Source organism: Fragaria vesca, linkage group LG1 (genome assembly GCF_000184155.1).
Source record: "Fragaria vesca subsp. vesca linkage group LG1, FraVesHawaii_1.0, whole genome shotgun sequence".
NCBI classification, from domain to species: domain Eukaryota; kingdom Viridiplantae; phylum Streptophyta; class Magnoliopsida; order Rosales; family Rosaceae; genus Fragaria; species Fragaria vesca.
Window position 1 is genome coordinate 18,599,858 of NC_020491.1, and position 21,567 is coordinate 18,621,424.

The 21,567-nt window shown below is 36.1% G+C and overlaps 6 protein-coding genes across 6 annotated transcripts in view; 4 read left to right on the top strand and 2 right to left on the bottom strand.

Annotated features, from left to right (window-relative positions):
- Positions 1 to 1,696: 1,696 nt before the first annotated feature.
- LOC101302587 (inhibitor of trypsin and hageman factor-like) lies at positions 1,697 to 2,317 on the top strand. The gene is made up of 2 exons (XM_004288402.1): positions 1,697 to 1,792; positions 1,905 to 2,317. Exons 1-2 carry the CDS (start codon positions 1,774 to 1,776, stop codon positions 2,096 to 2,098), a joined length of 213 nt encoding a protein of 70 aa, XP_004288450.1. The 5' UTR covers positions 1,697 to 1,773; the 3' UTR covers positions 2,099 to 2,317.
- A 1,763-nt stretch (positions 2,318 to 4,080) lies between these two features.
- On the top strand, positions 4,081 to 4,782 carry LOC101302871 (inhibitor of trypsin and hageman factor-like). The gene is made up of 2 exons (XM_004288403.1): positions 4,081 to 4,255; positions 4,363 to 4,782. The coding sequence occupies exons 1-2, from the start codon at positions 4,237 to 4,239 to the stop codon at positions 4,554 to 4,556; spliced, it is 213 nt and encodes a 70-aa protein (XP_004288451.1). The 5' UTR covers positions 4,081 to 4,236; the 3' UTR covers positions 4,557 to 4,782.
- Positions 4,783 to 5,158: 376 nt separating this feature from the next.
- On the bottom strand, positions 5,159 to 7,632 carry LOC101303159. Its single transcript, XM_004288404.1, has 2 exons — positions 7,585 to 7,632; positions 5,159 to 6,031 (listed from the first exon to the last, which is right to left on the bottom strand). The coding sequence occupies exon 2, from the start codon at positions 5,961 to 5,963 to the stop codon at positions 5,385 to 5,387; it is 579 nt and encodes a 192-aa protein (XP_004288452.1). The 5' UTR covers positions 5,964 to 6,031; positions 7,585 to 7,632; the 3' UTR covers positions 5,159 to 5,384.
- Positions 7,633 to 15,938: 8,306 nt separating this feature from the next.
- LOC101294022 lies at positions 15,939 to 16,631 on the top strand. The gene has a single exon (XM_004289432.1). The coding sequence runs from the start codon at positions 15,939 to 15,941 to the stop codon at positions 16,629 to 16,631; it is 693 nt and encodes a 230-aa protein (XP_004289480.1).
- Positions 16,632 to 16,741: 110 nt separating this feature from the next.
- Positions 16,742 to 17,974, bottom strand: LOC101294312. The gene is made up of 2 exons (XM_004289433.1): positions 17,651 to 17,974; positions 16,742 to 17,161 (listed from the first exon to the last, which is right to left on the bottom strand). The coding sequence occupies exons 1-2, from the start codon at positions 17,972 to 17,974 to the stop codon at positions 17,039 to 17,041; spliced, it is 447 nt and encodes a 148-aa protein (XP_004289481.1). The 3' UTR covers positions 16,742 to 17,038.
- A 3,124-nt stretch (positions 17,975 to 21,098) lies between these two features.
- Positions 21,099 to 21,567, top strand: part of LOC101303453 (inhibitor of trypsin and hageman factor-like) — a 1,592-nt gene continuing 1,123 nt past the window's right edge. The window contains exon 1 of the mRNA XM_004288405.1: positions 21,099 to 21,189. Within this exon, the coding sequence (XP_004288453.1) occupies positions 21,171 to 21,189 (19 nt within the window). The 5' untranslated portion in view covers positions 21,099 to 21,170. The remainder of the gene's footprint in view (positions 21,190 to 21,567) is intronic.

A 21,567-nucleotide genomic window follows, 5' to 3' on the forward strand; every position in this document is an offset into this window, starting at 1 on the left:
GCAGGAAAACTGGAATTCGACGGACTCGCCGGGGAGGGAAAGTGGTCGGGGAAGCTGCTGGAGTCCGCTGGGGTGGAGGCGCGCCCTCACCAGCGCCGTACGGTGGCGAACAGAAGGAAATCCGCACCTTAAGGCTGTGCGGACGTCCGTATCTGAAACGGACTGTATATATATATATATATATTTATATACAGGGCCCTTCCAATGAGGGATCCTTATTTTTTGTCACTTTTAGGGATAGGCCCACACTATTAGAGCTGTTTTTTAATGAGCTTAGATGGCTGAGATTAAAACAAAAAACTTAACACTTATGTCAAATCTACACCGTTCAAGATCATTAAAAATAAATCAAACATTTGGATGACTTAACGATCACCAAATTTTCTGAAAATTTGCATAAGTGATCTACTTATATATACCTACAAACTGAACGGTAGAGATGTGATTTAGTGATCGGGAAGTATGTCAAATACCCTATCCCTAGAAATGAACAAAAAAAAGATCCCTCATTGGAAGGGCCTAGTACAATCAGATTTGTTGATAAGCTTCAATAAAACTGATCGACCTTTCTGTTATTCCTAATTGACAGGATCTATATTGTGTTAGAAATGTATCCCTTAATTTCCAGATTTTTGTGGTTGTTGAGCTAATCTGTAATGAAGGTGTTATTACTATTAGAAGTATTGGAGAGGAATAGATCCCACATCAGAAAAGTGACAAATAAAATATAACTTATATGTGGATGGATCTTATCCAATTGTACCGAGACCTTTTGTGATTAAAACCTAACACCTTAAAGGTGGTTAATTAAGTTGGGACAGTATCGGTACAATGTGATCCACGGGCCACGCTTGTCGCTGTTTAACATGGTATCAGAGCGGGTCCCTCTCCAATTACTTCTCCAATTCTCATGGGCCCGATTTGGGTTCATTCTCTCGTCCGGTCCGAGATTCTATTCTCTCGCCCGGTTCCGGCTTCTTCACCAAGTGTCCCTTGGTTCGTTCCGTCCCGATTCATTCCACGTGCGGGACCTTGAGTCAGGTTACACGTAAGGGGGCGTATTAGAAGTATTGGAGAGGAATAGATCCTACATCAGAAAAGTGACAAATAAAATATAATTTATATGTGGATGGATCTTATCCAATTGTACCGAGGCCTTTTGTGATTAAAACCCAACACCTTAAAAGTGGTTAAGTTGGGACAATATCGGTACAATGTGATCCACGGGCCACGCTTGTCGCTGTTTAACAATTACAGCTTAATTAGCTAGAATTAGTTTTTGTTAATGATCATAGGATTCCAGCATGGTTTGCTGATAGTGATCAACAGCTACATGTCACGTGTTATCATACATGTGCTCATGGTCCTCTATTTATCTTGGACTTTTTCCTCTTCTATTGTTGTAAAAGCTGAACAATATTTTTCATCAATATAGAGTCTCTTCTCCTTTTCTGCATTTTTCTGTACTTACTGCAATTCTTTTATATTGTTCTTCATTTTTTCATACCACGAACCTCCTAGCTATTCTTCATTTTGCTTCTACGTGGTTATGAGTCATGGCAAAGATCACCTAATCTCCAAAAGTAAACAGCCCCTACGCGCACGTCTTATCATAAGATCCGAATAGTCAATAATAACCAACCACAGCTTGATCAACGATCCACTATAAGTATGAAGCTCTCGTTCCCTCATCTCCAAGGCTCCAACCCACAGCAAACATATTACAAGAGATTCATCAAAGAGAGTTAAACTCAAGACTGAAAGAAAGCAAAGATGGCTGGTCAATCCGTAGGTAACGTTCAATTGTTCATGCATGACCTGCTTCCTTGGTTTTTGCAGTTATGAAGTAATTATTGATCCTTGTGTGCTCATTTCTTTGATTCCATGTATAAAATTATATGTAGGTAAGGAATCCTGGCCTGAACTGTTGGGAGCTGAAGGGACAGTTGCAAAGGAAATAATTGAGAGCGAAAACGCTTCAGTCACAGCAGTGATAGTGCTAGAAGGAACACCTGTTACTAGAGATTTCCGGCTTGATAGGGTTCGTGTTTGGGTCAATACAGATGGCATTGTTATCAGTATCCCTAAAATTGGGTAACTGATCGTCTGATCGTCCATAACCATGGTTACTAGCTAGTCTTCTTCAAACCTGTGATGAAAATCATATGAAATAATACTGAAATAATAAGGAGAGAGTTGTATTAATTTCCATGCAATATCAATTGTGTTAATTAAACAGTGTACCCAGTTTGTTTCCTTTTGTGTATTCTTAAGGAATCTATAAACAAAGAATAATTGCCTTTTCTTTTCCTCTTAATATTGTTGTTGTGATCTGTTCAACTAGAACTGTGGTTCGGGTTTTTTAAGTACACCAAACATATATATGAATGTAGATATATAGGCCTTCAACTAGTCTTATCAAACAGATATTAATCAACTTGTAACGAGTAAAATGACCAAACAGATAAAGATAATCTGGACTCTGGAAGTCCGGAGCAGTACAAAACTGAAACGAAAATTAATTACCAAATTATACCTTGTTTAACAAACTACATCGTGCAAATACAGCAACCACAGAAAAGAAACCTACTTTGGGAAGAACCATTGGTAGAGGTGACCACCGGTACTTCTTCTCTGTCTTGGCTTTAGACTTTCCCTGGTGTCAGTCAAGTTCCGTACGTATGCAAATGACCCAAGAAACAGTTCCTTTGCGCAAGTAGAAACCGATGATAAACCAAGTTCCATTACAAAACATGACTCTGTGACATCGTGAACGTCCAACCGGCGCTGTGGATCAGTTGTGCACTGCCACACCATACCGTTCAATGATTCTTGTAGCTTCTGCTTTTGTAGCCATCAACGTTTTGCTGTTCATTTTGCTGCAAATTCTTCTACATCCTCCGTTATGTTGATTGAGCGCAATGTCAGCTTGAAGATCGAGCATTATCCTTGGCGACCTGCTATAATTGGTTAAACTTCTGTTAGCACTTCTAAATTAAATGGGTTCTATGGTCTCCATGCATTAATGTACTGGTTGAAGAAGAAAATTAATTTTAGTAAACTTCACACAATCACAGTATTTTAATTTAGCTAAAATTCCATTGCATCATGCAAGCAGATACCTATATATGTTTATATGTTCTTCAAAGTTAAGTTAGTCTTCATTTTTGGCTTGTTAATTGTAGATAATTAATTATGCCTTTAACAAGCTTTTTAGTAAATTTGTACTGATTAAAATGGTTTCATGCATACAGCTTTCATTAGTTTCTCATTTTAATGGTAATTCAGGCCAGTTACAGCTCCACGTACTTGTTTGATGATCAAGTTAAATCATGCAAAAACGCTAGCTCCTTAACTTGGTTAGATTTCCGAAGAGGAAATTCGTACCATATAGTAGAAGTCTCAAACATTAACTAAACATGGATGACACATCTTCCATTAACTGCTTCCTTTGCTGCAACGACAAATCGAGGGGTATATACTTGGCTTACATGAAGCACATTAACTCTATTTGACTAGATTAAGGCTCCTAATCTGATCAAACGGATCGAGTTCTTCTAAGCAAATAAAAAGTTTTTGAGATATAAATCCCACATCCACATCAGGAATATGAGACATTGTCTATAGGTTTATAAGGGTTTAAGCCTTTTTATTCATTATCAATTGGTTTTCGATGTGAACATTTTACTACTTTATCAAAAAATTTGACTAAACAAATAATCTAATAATGAATTTAATTCGGAGTTCTGATTATAGTAGCTAACTACCAATATCTTTTGAACAATACCTATCATCAAAGTACGTCTGCAGTACATTCACATTTGTGGATAAGTTCCTAGCTAATTGACCACGTATATGTTACATGTTCTTCATTTTTCATACCACGAAACTACTATTGTTTGTTCTTCATTTTGCTACCTTGCGTGGTTATGAGAATAAAGATCTCGTAGTCTATAAAATAATAGTACAAAAATAAACAGTCTCTACGCAATTTCATGCATGCATCTTATTATAAGATTCTAAATAGTCAATAATCGCCAACCACAACTTGTTCAATGATCTTCAATCGAAAAAAAGAACACGTTCAATGATCTTTTAATTTATAAAGAACTTGTTCAATGTTATACTATATATATGATCCTCTCCTTCCCTCTAATAAACCACAAGCATAATATTGCAAGAGAGATATTCATCATCATAGAGTAAAAGCCTAGATTGAAAAGAAAGCAAGCAAAGATGTCTGATCAATGCGAAGGTAATGTTCATTCGTTATCTGGTTCCTTAGTTTCAGCTATTATATATAAAATAAATAGTTGATGCGAGTACTAACCTTTTCTGAGTTCATGTATGAAATATATGCAGGTAAGGATTCATGGCCTGAACTGTTGGGAGCTCAGGGAACAGTTGCAAAGGCAACAATTGAGAGCGAAAACGCTTCGGTCAAAGCAGTGATAGTGCTAGAAGGAACAAGTGTCACTGACGATTTCCGGCTTGATAGGGTTCGTGTTTGGGTCAATACAGAAGGGATTGTCACCAGTGTCCCTAAAATTGGGTAAATGATGGATTGATCGTCCATAACCATGGCTACTAGCTAGTCTCTTTCAAACCTGTGATGAAAATCATATGAAATAATCCTGAAATAATGACTTGTATTTCCAAATTGTATTAATCAGATGGTTGTTTGTTTTCCTTTCAGTGTAATCTCAATCAATCTGTATAAAGAAATTAAAATGTTTATTTTCACGAGCAAGAAATCGATAAAGCAAGTTTATTTTCTCAATCTATCTCATCCTCCTACTGATTCTGGTTTGTTCATGAGTTGTCCATAATTGGAACTGTTAAAGCAGCACAATATTATGTTCTTCATGATCTTCAAACGTCTGATCGTTTGCTGCAATTGACCTGTTTCTTGTGCCATTTGTTCATATTTCACGTTGAAGAAAATTTAAGAACCTTGATTTTACTTGATGTAGAGAAATATCCTTAGTTATTAAGGGCTGAATTCACTTTGCAATCAGACGGTGCAAGAAACCACTAATATATTACTTCAACTTATTTAGAACTCTTGTCAAGGCGTAAAGACAGTAAGCAGAAGTAGGGAGAGAAACACAAGATATACAAGCTGAGCTAGAGACAAGCCACCATTGATGCCAATATTAGGTGAAAATTGCTAATACATTGCAGACCATGCATTCCTTCAGGATTTCTTACAATGTACTCTAGCTAAATAAGAATAATTGATATACTTCTTCATCTTGCTTTTTTCTACTAAAGATATCTAGACCTCTTGACATCACATTTCAGAACAAGGGAATTGCTGTCAACTTAATACACCTATGTAAGGTCAGTTTTACTAGACATGAGGAAGAACCGAAAGAAAGAATCTACCAATGATCTGCAACTCGAATATGATAACGGTTTGCCAAACACTTAGCAGTTCCATCTGTTATCACGCCATTTATCATTTCAAACTTCTCATGATTCACCTTGAGGGCTAATTGCTGCCTCTCTGCAAGCTTCTCTTCAACCTTTACCTGTTGATTGAGCACAATATCCACTTCAAGAGCATGATCCTTAGCAAGCTGCTTCAATCTATTGGCCACTTCAAAGTCAGGATCCTTTTTATCAACCCAAAGGAACTGTATCTCTCTCCCAGGCTTTGCAGGGCGATCCTCAAACATCTCCGGTTTCGCTTCATGAGCCCTCACAGGCCTTGGCATTCCACCAACCATAAAAGGCTTATGAGATATTTCTGAGACAACGGCATCAGCCTGCTTAGGCTTACGAGATAAAGGAATGTTCTTTTCCAAGTAATTTGGAATGAATTGAACATTTTTAACTATTCTGAATTGAGAGACAGATTTATTGACAATAGATTCAGTAATTTGTGGAGAGAGATTATCAAGGTAAACAGTTCGTTTGACCTTTTCCTCAAATTCAGAGTACTCTGCTTCTGAAGCCATATTCCAACAGCCAGTAAAACTCTAACATGAAACACATCTCATCAGTTAGCCATATTCCAGTATAATTCCTATTCAAGAAAAGAATTAAAGAAAATAGTGATTATAACAAAACGCTAAAAAGTGCATATTCATCATAGAACACCTATCAAGCTCCCAAACCTTATTAATGCAGCATTAACATAGCAACGAGTAGCCAATATCAACTCATCAGACAAGCACATAAAATAGATACATGCTAAATGCAGACTCGCATTATGAATGGGAGGGGTGGGTGGTTTGTGTTGGGGGGGGGGCCGCCGAAGGAAAACTAATACACAACACCTACAATAATATCATGAACAAGTATTTCAAGTAAGAATCAAGAAGTCTCGTGTCTATCAATGTGAATGACAAAAACAGAATTGATATCAAACAAGTTGGAGGGACAATCAAAGTGACCTTTAGAATCAATCTCTCAAGCTATCGATTGACTACTTTCAAGCTGTGCATTCAAATTGCAAACTTTTCTCAATTGATCTGATAGGTTTCAGTTTAATACTTTCTAACTGATGTCTTTTAATCATTAAAGAAGGCCTTATTTTTTCTCTTTCTTACAAGTATATTGGCTATAAAATCCACATCAGACCATCCAAGAGAAACCTATCCTCTTATGCGATTGTTGACATGTTTCACATCAGTGTATTATCAAAGATGTTAATTTCTAAGACCAAACAGCAAAAGATCTACCTCTCACATATCCAAAATAAAAAAGAAGAAGACAATGCTTGATGAGAAACACCTAATTATCCTTATTTAGTCTTTGAATTAAACATCCAGTCCTACAACTAAGACATGAGTCACATGACTATCTATTCCCGTACAAGAGAACCATGTTCTGCCAGCATCGTTTGTGTTAACGCAGTGCAAATGGCCATCATCCCCACACAAACCTCCTCCACCCTTTTGACAGGGCTCAAAGCAAATTGTCAAAGACAAGACAAAGACATCTCAACCAAAACTATGATAGTTATTAGGAAACTATAACATAAGACTCACATTTTTGCACAAAAATGTTCATAGAAACCTAGCTGATTTCCTTGTGTCACCACTCAAAACGATAAACTTGATTCTCACCTAAACTTCGATATGCAGCAGCATATCAGCACATAATGGCTTTACTGCTCTAGTTAACTCCAGAATGTTCATCAAATAAAACATCTTGTCAGGGCAGCATTTGGATATAGTGAAATTTAAAGTATATTCAACTAAAACACCCCACAAGTAAATCTGAGGACTCACTAACTAACCAAGATACTATATGATAGGCTTTAACCTTACAAGTCACAACCTTTATTCTTCTGCAACCTTAAGAAATGAGCTAAGAATCACAAATTCTTAGTCTTTATGAAGTCATTTATGAAATGGGTGAGCTTAATGTGCTAAGAGAAGAGAAAACCCAAGATTATTAGCAGCTCAATTTCTTCATAGTCTTCTTCAAAACGCTCATGAAACCCATTTCTAAAGCACTCAACTTGCACCAAATTTATACAAGGAAAACTCTAAAGAAACCAAAATTAACAAACCCAAATTGCAATATGTGAAAATGAAGAAGTAAGGATTAGGGTTTTACTTGTAAACATACCTCTGAAGATTAGAGCTAAAACCTGAAAACAGTGAAAGTTGACGCACTGAGGAAGAAGACTGAACTGAACTGGGTCTTGATCTATATTTATAGTTTGAAATCGCGGGTTTCCCATACCCGCTTACCGACCGTTTCTAATATAGATACTCGACCCGGCACACAACCCGAATTTTCTCAAAACATTTTAGAGCCAAAGGTAATCATAGATTGATGGGACAATTTTGATCACGACGTTAACTCACCAATTTTACGGTAGGCTATATCAATTAGAGTAGGTTATGTCATTCAGTTGGTAAAACATCGTTTCAAAAATTTTACCTTGAAGATATTCTTTATTTATAAGGTGGAAGACCGGTTGACATGGTCTTCAATGATATATGACATTGTTCTCAACTTCATCAACTCCATCAATTTGTTCACAGTGCATTCCTAAACATCAACCCTTTGGGCTAGAATTAAGAACATTCCAAATATAAGAGCAATTCTGACAAATATGGATAATAGTTTCATCTTCCAAGTTACATATAACACATACCCTAAAATCAAGTTAACATGTCTAGAAGCAAGCCGGTCTAACGTTGGGAGAATATTATGACCAATCTTCCATGCATTTTCTTAGCCGAATTTGGCATTTTAGCTTGCCAAATCTTTATCATTGGTCTCAAATCCAAAACAAAAATAAGAAACGATTTAAAGGGGAAGCTTCAGACTCTATGGCGGCACAAGAGTCGCTTTTTCTAGATGAAACCGGCGGAGAGTAGTCTTATTTTCGGAATGGGACAGATCCCTACATCATCAGTTTGGAGAGGTTACCCCCCTTATTGTTGGAAAGGTACACCGAAATGGCCTTTAGGCCTCGATTTATTAAGCTAGAGTACTTTGAATTGATGATGTAGGTTATTTGCTTTCTTGGTTTTGAATAAGTTCACTTGAACATTAGTTTTTTTTTCAGGTTAGAATTTGTAGGTCATTTTGTTTTTGCAGACTTTTGATTGCGCATCGATTTTATATGGAGTTGTCTCTGGACATTCTCCTAACTTGACTTTGTATGGTTGTATGATTGTAATGAACGGAGCTTGACTCCGTTTTCCCTCAAAGAAATATCGACTGTATGAAGTTTTCCAATTTCTCTATTGATGATATGTTTAATTTTAAGAATGTTAGTTCATTGTCTTGTTTAATTTTAAGTACAACAGAAGCAACTTATTGTCATTCATCTATCATGTTTGTATATGATGTTGTTCTTTCTAATTACGGTTAAATTATAGGGAAGTGAAATCTATACTCTAAATTGTAATCCAAACTCTCACTTTTCAATTTTAGTCATCATTCTCATAAGAAAACAAAATTTAAGTTACCTAAATAGGAAAATGAGAGTGTGGATTACAATTTGGGAAGTGTGGATTTCACTCCCCAAATTTTATGAGTGGGTTTTGGTTTGTTTCAAAGGATGGTGTCTAGTTTTTCAAGACAGATTTCGATGAAATCGATATGTATGGAAAGATGGTGGTCTTATTCATGTCATAAGTATAAATAACCTTTTAGACTGCTCTTGACCCGAAGAGCTTGTCTGCAGTCAGAAAGAGAGCATATGACTTGGAACTACGTTTAGAATCTAAAGGCCTAAAAGCAGGTCCTTTATCGCCTTGAGGTGGGTTATCAATGACTATTTTGATGGAAATCTGAAGTTTTTTTTTTAATTTTCATATGTTTTTGATTTGATTTCGCTAGTCTATATTGGGATTCAATTATTACTGCACTCAGTATATTACATTGACATAAAACAATCGATATCATTGTTTCAGGAAGCAGGATGGGAGGGTAAAGTAAGGGCAGCTACTATGAGTGACAAAGAGGCAAGTAACTTTGTTATTATTTACTTTAATCTTGTAAATCAAACTTCTGCATTATAGCTTCATAACTGTATGCATTTGCAAGAAATAATAAGCAAAAGAAGTTTACGGACTCTGTGAGTTGATATAATAAAGCGCTTGAGTATAACCCTAGTGACATCAAGGTATAAGTTGCAATGGCATACCTACACACGAGTTACTGTGGGATACAACTTACCTCTAATTTAACAAAAACATTATTTTATAGCTAAATTTTAGTTTAAAAAGTTAAATATTAAAAACTAGTCCACCATAAATATTTATACTTAGCCCATAAGTTATTAAACTTAGTCCATTTTTTTTTTAGTAAAGAGATGAATTGTTTGTTTTCTTGAACTAGTTTTTCATTATGCCTAAAAAAAACTTACTATTTCATTAAATTAGGTTAAATATTTTCTATCATCTTTTCGTTTTCCCTCGGTTTCTTTTATCTCTTCTCTGGTTTCTCTCTTTTGCTCTTCTGTGGTTTATGTAAGAGAATGTACAAGTCATCTATGATAATATTTGGATTTTTGGGTATATGATTGGTCATATATATTTTTTTAAATTTTTGATTCCCAATCTTAATTCCTCAATCATTTAACATTTGTCTCGTCGTCATTCTGGTAATTTCTATTTCAGCCATTACCAACTACAGACAAACCCAACAGTTTGGCAAAATGTGCGGCTATTTTCACCCCATTAAATGCTCAGTTTACCCCACGTCTTATTTTTTTTACCTTTAATGTTCTAATTCTGCCCTTAAAATTTTAAGAAAATCTGGTTTTTATATTCTTTATTTTATTTTCCTCAATATGATAAAATCTAAAAATATATACAAATATCTCATTAATATATTTGACACATACCTCCATTCTTCTCAAACCACATTCTATATATGTTCTCCTCGATCTCTTTCTTGAGTTCCTTCTTTAACGATCTCAACCGTTGATCCTCAAGATTCATATGCAAGATATATGTCTACAAATTTCAACTAATTTCATAATCATTTGGTCATTTAAATTGACGTAAACAATTGTAGGCCGTTAGATAAATTAAAACGAATATTGTGTTAATCAAATGGTTAAATATTTTATTAATAACTCACACACCCTACATATGTCAGTGAAGTTTGAACCCGTGATCTCAAAGTTGTCAGTTAAACATTTTAACCAATCAAGCCACAGCTCACTGAAAACAAGATTGGATTAGGACAAGAAAAAGTTAGACAATTCCTTGATGGAAAGAACTGTCATGTAACTGTAAAAGACGGTTGCAAAAAATAGATGACAGTTACATGATAGTTCTTTCCATCTTTCCATCAAGGAATGTCTAACTTTTTCTTGCTCTAATCCAATCTTGTACTAATCACATTACTTGTGAATTTGAATTCAAAATAGATGTTATCTTACATTAACTGAATCGATTAATTCAATGTGTAAAACTTTACATTAAATATTTAAATGTGTAAGATCAATTTCAGAATCCAAGCATACACATTACGAGTTGTATTGAGAGAAACCCCTTCTTGGATCAAGTTGAGAACATAAGGAGAAATAGATGAATACGCTTATTCTTCCACATATTCTTTCCCTAACCAAAACTTAGTCATCTTCATCTGGTTCATGGTCTGTGTGCCTGTTTTGTCGGTACAAATTGTTGTAGCAGATCTCATGGTCTCACAAGCAGAGTTTCCGCGACCGTCATTCTCTATTTTTTTTGATCTGGAATTCTCTTCATGGAATGAGAAAGAGTGAGAGTCTATATTGCATACAGTACTCGTTCAATGCATTCTCAACTAAATCCAACATCTTAGTCCACTAAGAGAATATATATGATTGCTTTAATCAGTCCGTCATTTAGTGAGTTTGAAACTATGGTAGTGCACTTTACAACATTGATGTATGAATCTCGGTTTTCATTTCCGTAAGAAGAGTCTATATTGCATCCTGTAGGATTGATGAATTGCATCAAATTTGGGCTGTTTAACTTGCAGTGTGACTGTACTATCTCAATAACAGCTCTGACTTTAGATCAAGTGTACTACTTTTGTACCACTACTGGTTTCTCAATCAACTGAGAATTAAGATCCTTAGAGAGGCAACTCATTAGAGTGGATTTGGAGAAAACAGCATCAGGACCGATTTGTTTTTTGCATTCAGTAGCAGCGCACATATTGTGATCACCAGTCATATTTTTTGACACACATTGGTAGCAGAAAACATCGCCACACATAGTAACACAAGGGTTCTCAAGCACATCCTGCCAACATCATGAAATACTGGAAGAATTAGATAGGACTCCCATCTTCCCAAACTTTCTTTTTACTATTCTGACATTGCAAAGAGTAACAAATGAAAGGAAAACAGCTGTTTAAAGTTAAAGTATTGTTATACTAGGGACTTTTTACTAAAATGAATTCTTTTGCATCCATCTATATTAGTAAGTTTCAAGATAGCTCATATTGCAGTGTTGCACAGACAACAAATGGCCTCGGAACTTTCTAGGACATTCAATAGATTGATAGTGTACTTGCCATAGCCACATAATCTTTCCCAACGCAGTAACAAGCAGTGGGTGATCACGAGCCTTCCGAAGGCGCAAAAGCATTAAAAGGATATTTGCATAGTTTTGATTTACTGTGCCAGCAGCATCATATGCCCAAGATGAACAATAATAGAGTTCAGCATCAGAATATCTATAAAACAATGAAGAATCTTCATTAGGATGGCGGGCTGGTTAGGAGATTTAGTTGCAAGTTAGGACAACACCGATATTATTGTTCTCAAACTTTATCAATATTTGGTATAATTTTTTTTTTTTGAGGAAAATATCAAGGATTTCATTAAATAGAGATACAATATTACAACTATAAGGAATATCGGTGGTGAAAATAAATTCTCCAAGTGTAATTAATCATGCATATAAGTTATAATTATTTTCTCTTACAAGTGTTTTTCGATCTTTAATATCGATAATAGTATAACACCCATCACACGGTTCACAACACCTTCCATCGCACCACCATTCCACGTACTAGTCGAACCACACCCGCAAACTAAACATGTGTATGCTAAACAAGTGTTGGTGTTGGCAATCCAATATGCCAACCTACATATATGTATTGTATGACTGGTCGATCTGACCTAATTAAGTTGATTTCTGGGGTTTGAAGTGAATGGATTCATCAGGTAGAGTGTAAGACCGAGTTAGTATCAAAGATGCTGGCTGCCGGATAGGGGAAATATATATTCTACTCTATAATAGCGTTAAAGCCTTAGCACTGTTAATTCCGTCACCGGAACGACGGTGCTGCCTCTTAATGCGTGTTATTTACCAACATGCCATTAATGTGTCCAAAAGACTTTTATGTCCTCGGTTTAGTTTAGTTTGATTGGTTGCAGCCTATTGGGCTCGGGTACCAGTTCTTCAGCGTGTCGTCTTCTTCGTCTCCGTGTGGCAGAGGTGGCTTTGTTAGTGGTCATGGGGTTGACGGTGGCCATGGTGGGTTTTGACTTTTGAAAAGGGGCAGGTCATGGTGTAGGTGGTGGATTTGGGAAAGGAGTAGCTCAGGAGGCTTATGTTGAACCCGCAGCTGGCGATGGTTCTGGAGGTGGATTTGGAGGTAGTAGCGTTGATGGAGTTGGAGGACGCGGTGGAGCCGGTGGCAGTAGAGCCCGCAGCAACGCGCGGGGTTTAACTAGTGGGGTTTAAAGTTAAAGGAGCTCATTTTCCAGCTCTTTTAGAATAATCAGCGATTTTTATATGCATTTGGTTAACAGTTTTAAGTCTTTAAGACTGTACATATGATATACCAAGCTGAAGATCGTAAGCACTGTACAAATTCCAACCCTATATGTTTTCTTTTCTTAATCCACAAGTTTCTTTGGCTTGTCAACACAAGAACTAGTATCCACTGAAAAAGTCCAGAGTTGCCTTGGTTAGACAGGCACTTTTGAAAATGTCACGAAATGAAGACATGGCTTCCATGAATGAAGCTCCAGAAAGGAGCATCACAATCCCTGCGGACGAGTTATCTAAGAACCAGTTGTTCATAAACATAAAGGAGGCAGAAGTGAGGAGGCTACGTCCTCAGTTTCAAAGCTCAAAACCAAAGATCCAAAGGGTTCCCTACATGCTCCGATCGAAATCGCCCAAATTTTGAGAAATACAATGAGGTATAAGGTTGTTGGCAATCTTTATATAGAACAAAACACAATCTATGAAGCCTAAAACAATTGGGAGATTGGTCTTGCACATCTGAAGAACAAGTTGAAGAACTAGAAGAACCAACATGATCTTATGGAACTCAGGTAAAATCATGCATGTGCATTTCATAGTTTTTCACAGAAGATAGTAGTATCACTTGCCATCCTAGAAATCTGGGTTTCCAGCTTTTTTGATCTTTTGTTCAGTTGTCTTATATTTACGTTTCTGTGCCCTTGTTCCATAAGAACTATGTCTGGGTGAGATCCTCATTTGAATTTCAAATTGACAACTAAGATAAAAGACATGCCTTAGTGCTTAAATTAGTCTAGGGTTTGATGCCTTTATCTCAACCCATGACCCATGTTTAGGCTCCAGCTGTGGTTTGCTGTGTTTGTGATACACAAACCAATATTTGCAGCTGTCTTTGTTTGATATCAGAGAAAAGTGGTTTGTTAAACCATTATGGTATTTTGCATTTGGGAAAAAGTTTGCAAAACCTTTGTCTCTTGCTTTTAAATCAAACATTGTTTAGGATAGTTTTGTTTGTCTTTTCTCTTGGCCATGGACAGCTGCATATGTCCTCTCACTTTTTGAGTTTGGCCAAGGACAAAATTCCAAAAGCCTTTCCTTGCTTTGGCCGTCGTGTTTGCCCTCTTGTGGCACCTCTTTGGCTTGTGTCTCTCTCTTGTTAGAGCACTCCATCAGCCTATATATATTAAGCAAGGCTGCCTTTGCTCAATGGTTGTCAAAATGTAGTTTTTACATTTGCATTGTTGGGTTTTGGTTTTCCTTTGCTTTGTTCATTAGTCTCTAAGTCTTCCTTTTGTGATTATAAACCTTAGAGCTGAACAAAACCTTCTCTCACAAAGTCATTGCATTATTGTTAGGTTTTGGTTTTCATTTGCATTGTTCATTATTAGTCTCTAAGTCTTCCTCTTGTGATTATAAACCTTAGAGCTGAACAAACCCTCTTCTCACAAACTCATTGCATTATGCATACCATGAGATCAGTTGGTAGTGCAGCAACCCCGGAAGTGTTCATGAAAAAAACAACTGAGGATAGTTGAGTTCTGATGTATCCTGCTGAGGTAGCTGGGTTCATGAAAGAATCAGTTTAGGATAGCTGAGTTTCTGAGAGTGAAACTTCTGAGAAGCGTTCAAGGTTGAATCTGCTAGTGGTTAGTTGAATTTACGAACAAGGCTTCTGAAACTGTCCCATGTTGTAAGTACTTAATTAGAAACAAGAGAGGGAATAGGTCTAGACTAGTTTGAGACTAGGAAAGATAGTACTGTGGTAGTGTATCACTAGAACTATTATTCTTGTAAGAAGTTACTTCAATTTAGTGGAAAGGTTTTGCCCCTCAAGAGTTAGGGGCATGCAGTTTTTCTCCCTGGTTGCAGGGTTTTTGCGAGTAAAAAACATCTTGGTGTTCATTGTTATTTTACTGCAACTTTTATTTATTATCACTGTGTATTTTTTATGAGAAATTTTAAATACACACCCTTAATATCTTAATACACATCATTTACTTAATACACCACTTATCAAATTTTTTATTTCAGTATTATACTTAATACACATCCCAAACTGTTTCAAATGCCCTTAATTTATGAAATATTCCGTTATTTAATATAATTAATATATATTTACTATTTGGTATCTCTTTTTACATATATTATTTTGTCTAATTTTTGCTATCATCGTTCAATTTATAATCAAATGATTATTGTTATATCCTAACTCCAAATCACCAATACAAGTTTTCAAATTTCACAAGCTAGTACAACTGTAGAAGTACAGTAGCTATTAAACATAGATAGCTAGTTATTCGATAAAACATGTCATGATAAAAATGTAGTACTTAACAATATGATCTACAAGATCAAATTAAACCTGATAAAGATGCAGTATTTGATAATATGATCTATAAGATCAAACTAAAGCTGATACGGATAACCAAAAAAAAAAAAAAAAAAAGNAACCCAAATAAATTCGTGGAGAAGAATTGGGGTTAAGGGAGAAGACGTGTTTTCAACGATTTTAGGGTAGAAGACGTTGGAAAAAATACTTCTAGCGCGATTTTTTTTTTTTAATAATAGATGTATATTTTGGTCATTTAGCTTAACCTATAAAATCTCAATAGAAACATAAAATAACAGGGGTGTGTATTAAGATATTAGGGGTGTGTATTTAAAATTTCTCATTTGTTATTCAGGATAGCTATAATCCTTGCTATTCCTGAGAACGAATTTATACGAAAAAAAAAGTTGTTAATGGCCTATTACCCCCCTCTAGGACCTTTATACTATGAGCCATGGGTGGTAGAAATTGGTCCTCTCCATCATGATAAACCAACGTGTCATCCGGCAGAGAAGTTCAAGCTTGAACTGGCAGCAAAGTATATCGAAGACAGTGGCTGTCCAGATGAAGATTTGCAGAAGATCATTGAGGACAACATCAACACACTAAGGGAGTGCTATGAGGAGGAAGCAACAAGGTCGTACACCAACGAGGCCCTCGCAGACTTGTTATTCTTAGATGGGTGTTCAACCTTACAGTTCATATACTCTTTTATACATAACATGTTGGCAGATTTCAACTTCAAGAGGGATCAGGCGGCTTTTGCACATCATGATTTTTTCTTGCTAGAAAATCAACTCCCTTACCGAGTCCTCAAGCTGTTGATGTCCAGAAGTTGCAAAAGGGAAGAGTTGAAAAACGCAATCCATGAGTTTGTTGGAGACATCATCATGGTAGCAAGAGCCAGAAGAAAACAGAAAAAAAGAACACGTCAACCAGAAGATACATGCATAAAAATAACAGAGATTGAAGAGCCTGCTCATCTTCTCGATCTTCTCCGGAGAGAAATGCTAGCCCCCCCCCAGATGGCCACAAAATATATGGAAATCTGCGATGGCGACAGTTCCGCAACATACAACAGCTTACAGCAACATGGGTCCGTTTAAAGCCTAGTAAGACAAGCACTTCGAGAGACATATCTTTTATTTCTCTAGGCACTGTAGGATTCCTATATCTTCCACCAATAGTCGTAGACAACTCCATGGGGCCTTTCTTCTCGAATTTGATAGCCTAAGAAATGTGTCCTGATTTCCAAAATGACTTTGTGGTCAACTCTTACATATGCTTCATGTCATCACTGATTAGTAGTGCAGAAGATGTTAAACTGCTAAGGTCGGAAGGCGTACTATACAACGCGGGGAGAGATGATGAGCTAGCTCAACTTTTCCATGAGATAAGTACTGACTTGGTGCCTAACATGGAAATATTCAGCAGTGTTGGCCCAAATAGAAAAGCACTACAAAGCTAAATGGAAACCCAAGTTGACAACCTGGATGGTTCAGTTCAGTCGCGATTATTTCAGTATCCCCTGGACTATCCTAGCTTCCATTGGTGTTGTAACAGCTCTGGGCTTAAGCGTCACCCAGACTTGGTACACAATCGATCCTCCGTCCAATGCCTGTGATGCTGTCTGCAACTACATGAAGAAACAGTTAAAAATAGAGTGACACACACACATGCAAGTACGAAAATCAAGTTTGGTTCTTCCTAAAATTGTTTCTGCTTTTGGTTTGTTGGGTTCTCTGGTTCCCAGCTTCAGCTCTCACTAGGTAGATATGAAGCTGAACCATGCTGTTATTTTTTAGTGTAAATTTTTACCAAAATGTAATTCAATATGCATGTGTGGAAAGCCACCACTGAGGCCAATATTAGGTGAAAATGTTGAGATACATTGCAGACATGAAATCCTTCAGGATTTCTTTACAATGTACTCTATAGGAAGCTAAATAAGAACAGTTAATATGCTGCTTCATCTTGGTGGTTGTTTCTATTCAAGAAGTCTTGACTGCAGAAACTACAACACGAGATAAAAAGAAATGGGAATTGCAATCAACTTCATACACCTCATATAAGCTCAGTTTGACTAGACAGGACGAAGAACCTAAAGAAAGAGTCTACAATTCACCTGCAACTCGAATGTGATAATGGTGTGCCGAACACATAGCAGTTCCATATCTGTTATCACACCATTCATCATTTCATACCCTCTTATGCCCTTGAGGGCTCCTTCCTGCCTCTCTGCTAGCTTCTCTTCATATTCGAACTGTTGATTAAGCACAATACCAACTACAAGAGCATTATCCTTATGAAGCAGCTTCGGTTTACTCGCCACTTCAAAGTGAGGATCCTTTGTCTCCACATGACAGATCTCTATCTTTCTACCAAGCTTTGCAGGGCGATCCTCAAATATCTCCGGTTGCACTTCACACGGACTAACAGTCCTTGGCATTCCACAAAAAGGCTTATGAGATATTTCTGAGACAATGGCATTTCAGGTTCTACATCGACACCAATGCAGAAACAGGGTTGTTCTGACAAACCCCAGAAGTGCAAATTCATCATAGACGACCTAAGTTTGAAGAAATACGTAATCCAGAAATCTTATAATATTTTCTTTACCATTATCAAGCTCCCAAATCGTAATGCAGCATCATAGCACTAGCCAAAAGATTGTAGTTCTCATTCTAGATGTTACTGTTATTTTTTACAACCTTATTTAGATGAAGTTGTTGTTTATTATCACAAAAAACTCCACTAGTTTCAGTTCAGACTAGACTGGACCAGATCTGGAATGACAATTTTAAAATTAAAGTATTAGCTTTAGAATGTACCACATGTCAGATTGCATGCCAATAATATCAACAATCATTCCAATAGCAATAGACTCCAACAGTAAGTATTAACTCATCGGATCAAGCACATAAAGTAGATACATGCTAAATGGAAATAATCGCACTTTGAATAGGACGCGGTAAAATATACCCATATGGCACGTCCATGTCGATGAGAAAAGGAAAACTAATAAACAACGAATATCATGAACAAGTGTTTTCAGAAAGCAAGAATTAAAAAGTCTCATGTCTATCAATGGTGAATGACAAAAACAGAATTGATATCTAACAAGTTGAAGGGACTCTGTACAATTGAAGTCACCTTAGAAATCAAGCTATTAATCGATTATTTTCAAAGCTAATATATGCATTCAAACTGCAAACTTTCCTTGGTTTGATGAGTTTCAGTGTACAGCGTATAATTCTAAATGATGTCTTCTTAATGATTGAAGAAGGCCTTATTGTTTCTCTTTCTTACAAGTATTTTGGATAAGTCATAAGTTACCTAACCAGCTTACCTAATACCTATAAGATCCCCCTCAGACCATCCAAAAGAAACCAATCTTATTTTCATATCTTATGTGATTGTAGATATGTTTCACATCGGTATATTATCAAAGATGGTAATTTCTAAGACCAAAAAGCATATATTTACCTCCCACATTTCCATTTAATCAAAAAGACAATGCTTGGACAAGAAAAACCATCTAGTTATCCTTGTGTAGTCTTTGAATCGATTAAATTTCCAGTCCTACGACTAAGAACCAGGTTCTGCTAGCATGGTTTCTGTTAACAAAGTGCAAATGGCCATCATCCTCACAAAAACCTCCACCCATTTGTATCAGGGCACAGCACAAATTGTGAAAGACAAGACAAAGGCATCTCAACAAATTCTTTGATAGTCATAAACTATTATCCTCTCTAGTTCTAAATTTCTAATCGAAATAAACCTCAAGTACATTTGGGACTTGTAACAGAAGGATCACCACTCAAGACGATAAACATGATTCTGGCCTGAACTCTGATGCAAAAACCACATCAACACATAATGGCTTTATTACTCTACTCAACTCCAGAATGTTCATCAAATAACAAGTCTTGTTAGAGCATCATTTAGATATGGTGAAATAGAAGAAAAGATGTATTCAACTCAATGTCAATGTGAGGAGGCATAACTAACTAGGATACTATATGATATGCTTTAGCCTTACTAGTCTCAAGTCTCAACCTTTATTCTAGTGGAACCTTAAGAAATGAGCTAAGAATCAGAAATCCTTAGTCTTTTAAAAGTCATCTATGAAATGGGTGAGCTTAATGTTCTAAGAGAAAAGAAAACCCAAGATTATTGCCAGCTCAATTTCTTCAAATTCTTATCAAACCATTCAAGAAAGCACTCAACTTTCACCAAATTTAAAGCTATGATAAAACGAATATTCACAAACACAAATGCACTATGATAAAACAAAAGAAACAAGGATCAGGGTTTTACTATAGGACATACCTCTGAGCATTAGAGTTAAAACCCAGAACAGAAGTCAAAGTTGACTCCACCAAGTCGAGGTATCTGAGGAACAAGACTGAACTGAACCGAGTCGAGGTCGGATTCTGAAGTTCTAGACTTCTAGTTTTAGACCGCGGGTTTTCTATACCCGCTTACCAATTGTTTCTCATATGGATACTCGAACCCGGCCCAACCCGAATTTCCTAAATCCACAAACGTTTTTTTTTTTAATAAATCCACAAACGTTTTAGAAGCAAAGCTGCAAAGGTAATCATAGATGGATATAGATGGATATGGGAGTCATGGGACAGTTTCAGTCATTCATAGCAATGTGAGATTGGAGAGAACCTCCTTCTCCGTGGACTACCATCATTCCATTAATGGTGTCCATGAAGCAGAACATAAATTGTTTGAACTAAAAAGTGAGATTACGCGTTTTTAGTTAGAAGAATATCAATATCGATCATCTTCAACTTAAGACTAATAAAATATATTAATTAGTCCACACTCGCTTATAACTTATATCTTTTCTTTTTATACTTGGATTTTCTGATCTTTAATATCAACATTACATATCGCACCACCTTAAAAACAGAGTATTATTGTCGAAAGACATATCCTTTACATGTTTGAATCAGTCTATCGACAAAGGAATAACACCCGTGATGGGTAAACGTTTGCATTAAGATTTTCAGTTCCATATGTACTTAGTTCCCAAGTCGGGGCATTATAAGAAAACAGAAGGAAGATACTTCTCGTCACTTTTTTCTTGTACAAATGGGTAATCTTTATTTTGGGGCAGGAATGATAAGCAATGCGTAGTAATAAGAATTGTCAACAAAAGAATGAATGGTGGCAGCTTGCTCGATGTGGTCAAGATTTGTGTAATTGAAATATGGTATAATCAATTGGATGAATTTAGTCCTATGTATATAACGATTCAACACCATCCATCTTTTATGAAAATATTTTCCCAGAAATTATAGCAGGAACGTGTAAATTACTTGGAGGTCAAGTCTGAAGACTCAGATCACATATTGCAACTTTGCAAGCACAAAGACGTACTACTCCCGTTTCTTAAGTTTCTAATTAAAGAGAAGACCTGTAATAAAACGTGTTGCTTAAGCACAAAGACTCTTCCGTTTCTTCAGTCTTTATTAGAAGTAACAGCTTAAAACTCATACATTCATACCTGATCAAATTAGATGTAATCTATAAATACCCCATAAACACATCTGTACGTATATCGGAGAACTATAACACACATACAGAAACTAGAGGGAGAAAGCAAGAGAAGGATATAATAAGCAAGCATGAGTTCAGAATGTGAAGGTACAGTATCCATTATTTATATATATGATTAAATTTAATTTACTCTTCTGAGGTTTGAGATTAACATCATTTCAGTTTTCATACTTTTAATTTTGAAAATTTACCCTATAAAGTTTCTAATTTTCATCAATCATGCTAATTGTTGAAATTCCGCATAATTTGGACGTTAATCTTAACTTCATAACTTATTAAAATGGCTAACATAGTCATATAATAACATAAATCGCTTTTTATGACTTTTTTTCTAAGATTTCATGCTAGCAAGTAACCTTCAAACTGGATGAAATTTTAGCAATTGGGCTTGATTAATGAAAATTATAAACTTTAAGGATAAACTTTCAAAATTAAAAATATGGGGACTGAAATGATATATATATA

Bases quoted from the DNA above. Each gene is read 5' to 3' on its own strand.
- LOC101303159 (XM_004288404.1), bottom strand. From the start codon at position 5,963: ATGGCTTCAGAAGCAGAGTACTCTGAATTTGAGGAAAAGGTCAAACGA.
- LOC101294022 (XM_004289432.1), top strand. From the start codon at position 15,939: ATGGCCTATTACCCCCCTCTAGGACCTTTATACTATGAGCCATGGGTG.
- LOC101294312 (XM_004289433.1), bottom strand. From the start codon at position 17,974: ATGCCAAGGACTGTTAGTCCGTGTGAAGTGCAACCGGAGATATTTGAG. The intron at 17,162-17,650 runs GTGAATTGTAGA...TTCTTCATGTAG, and splicing joins TTATCACATTCGAGTTGCAG to TTGCAGACAGCATCACAGGC.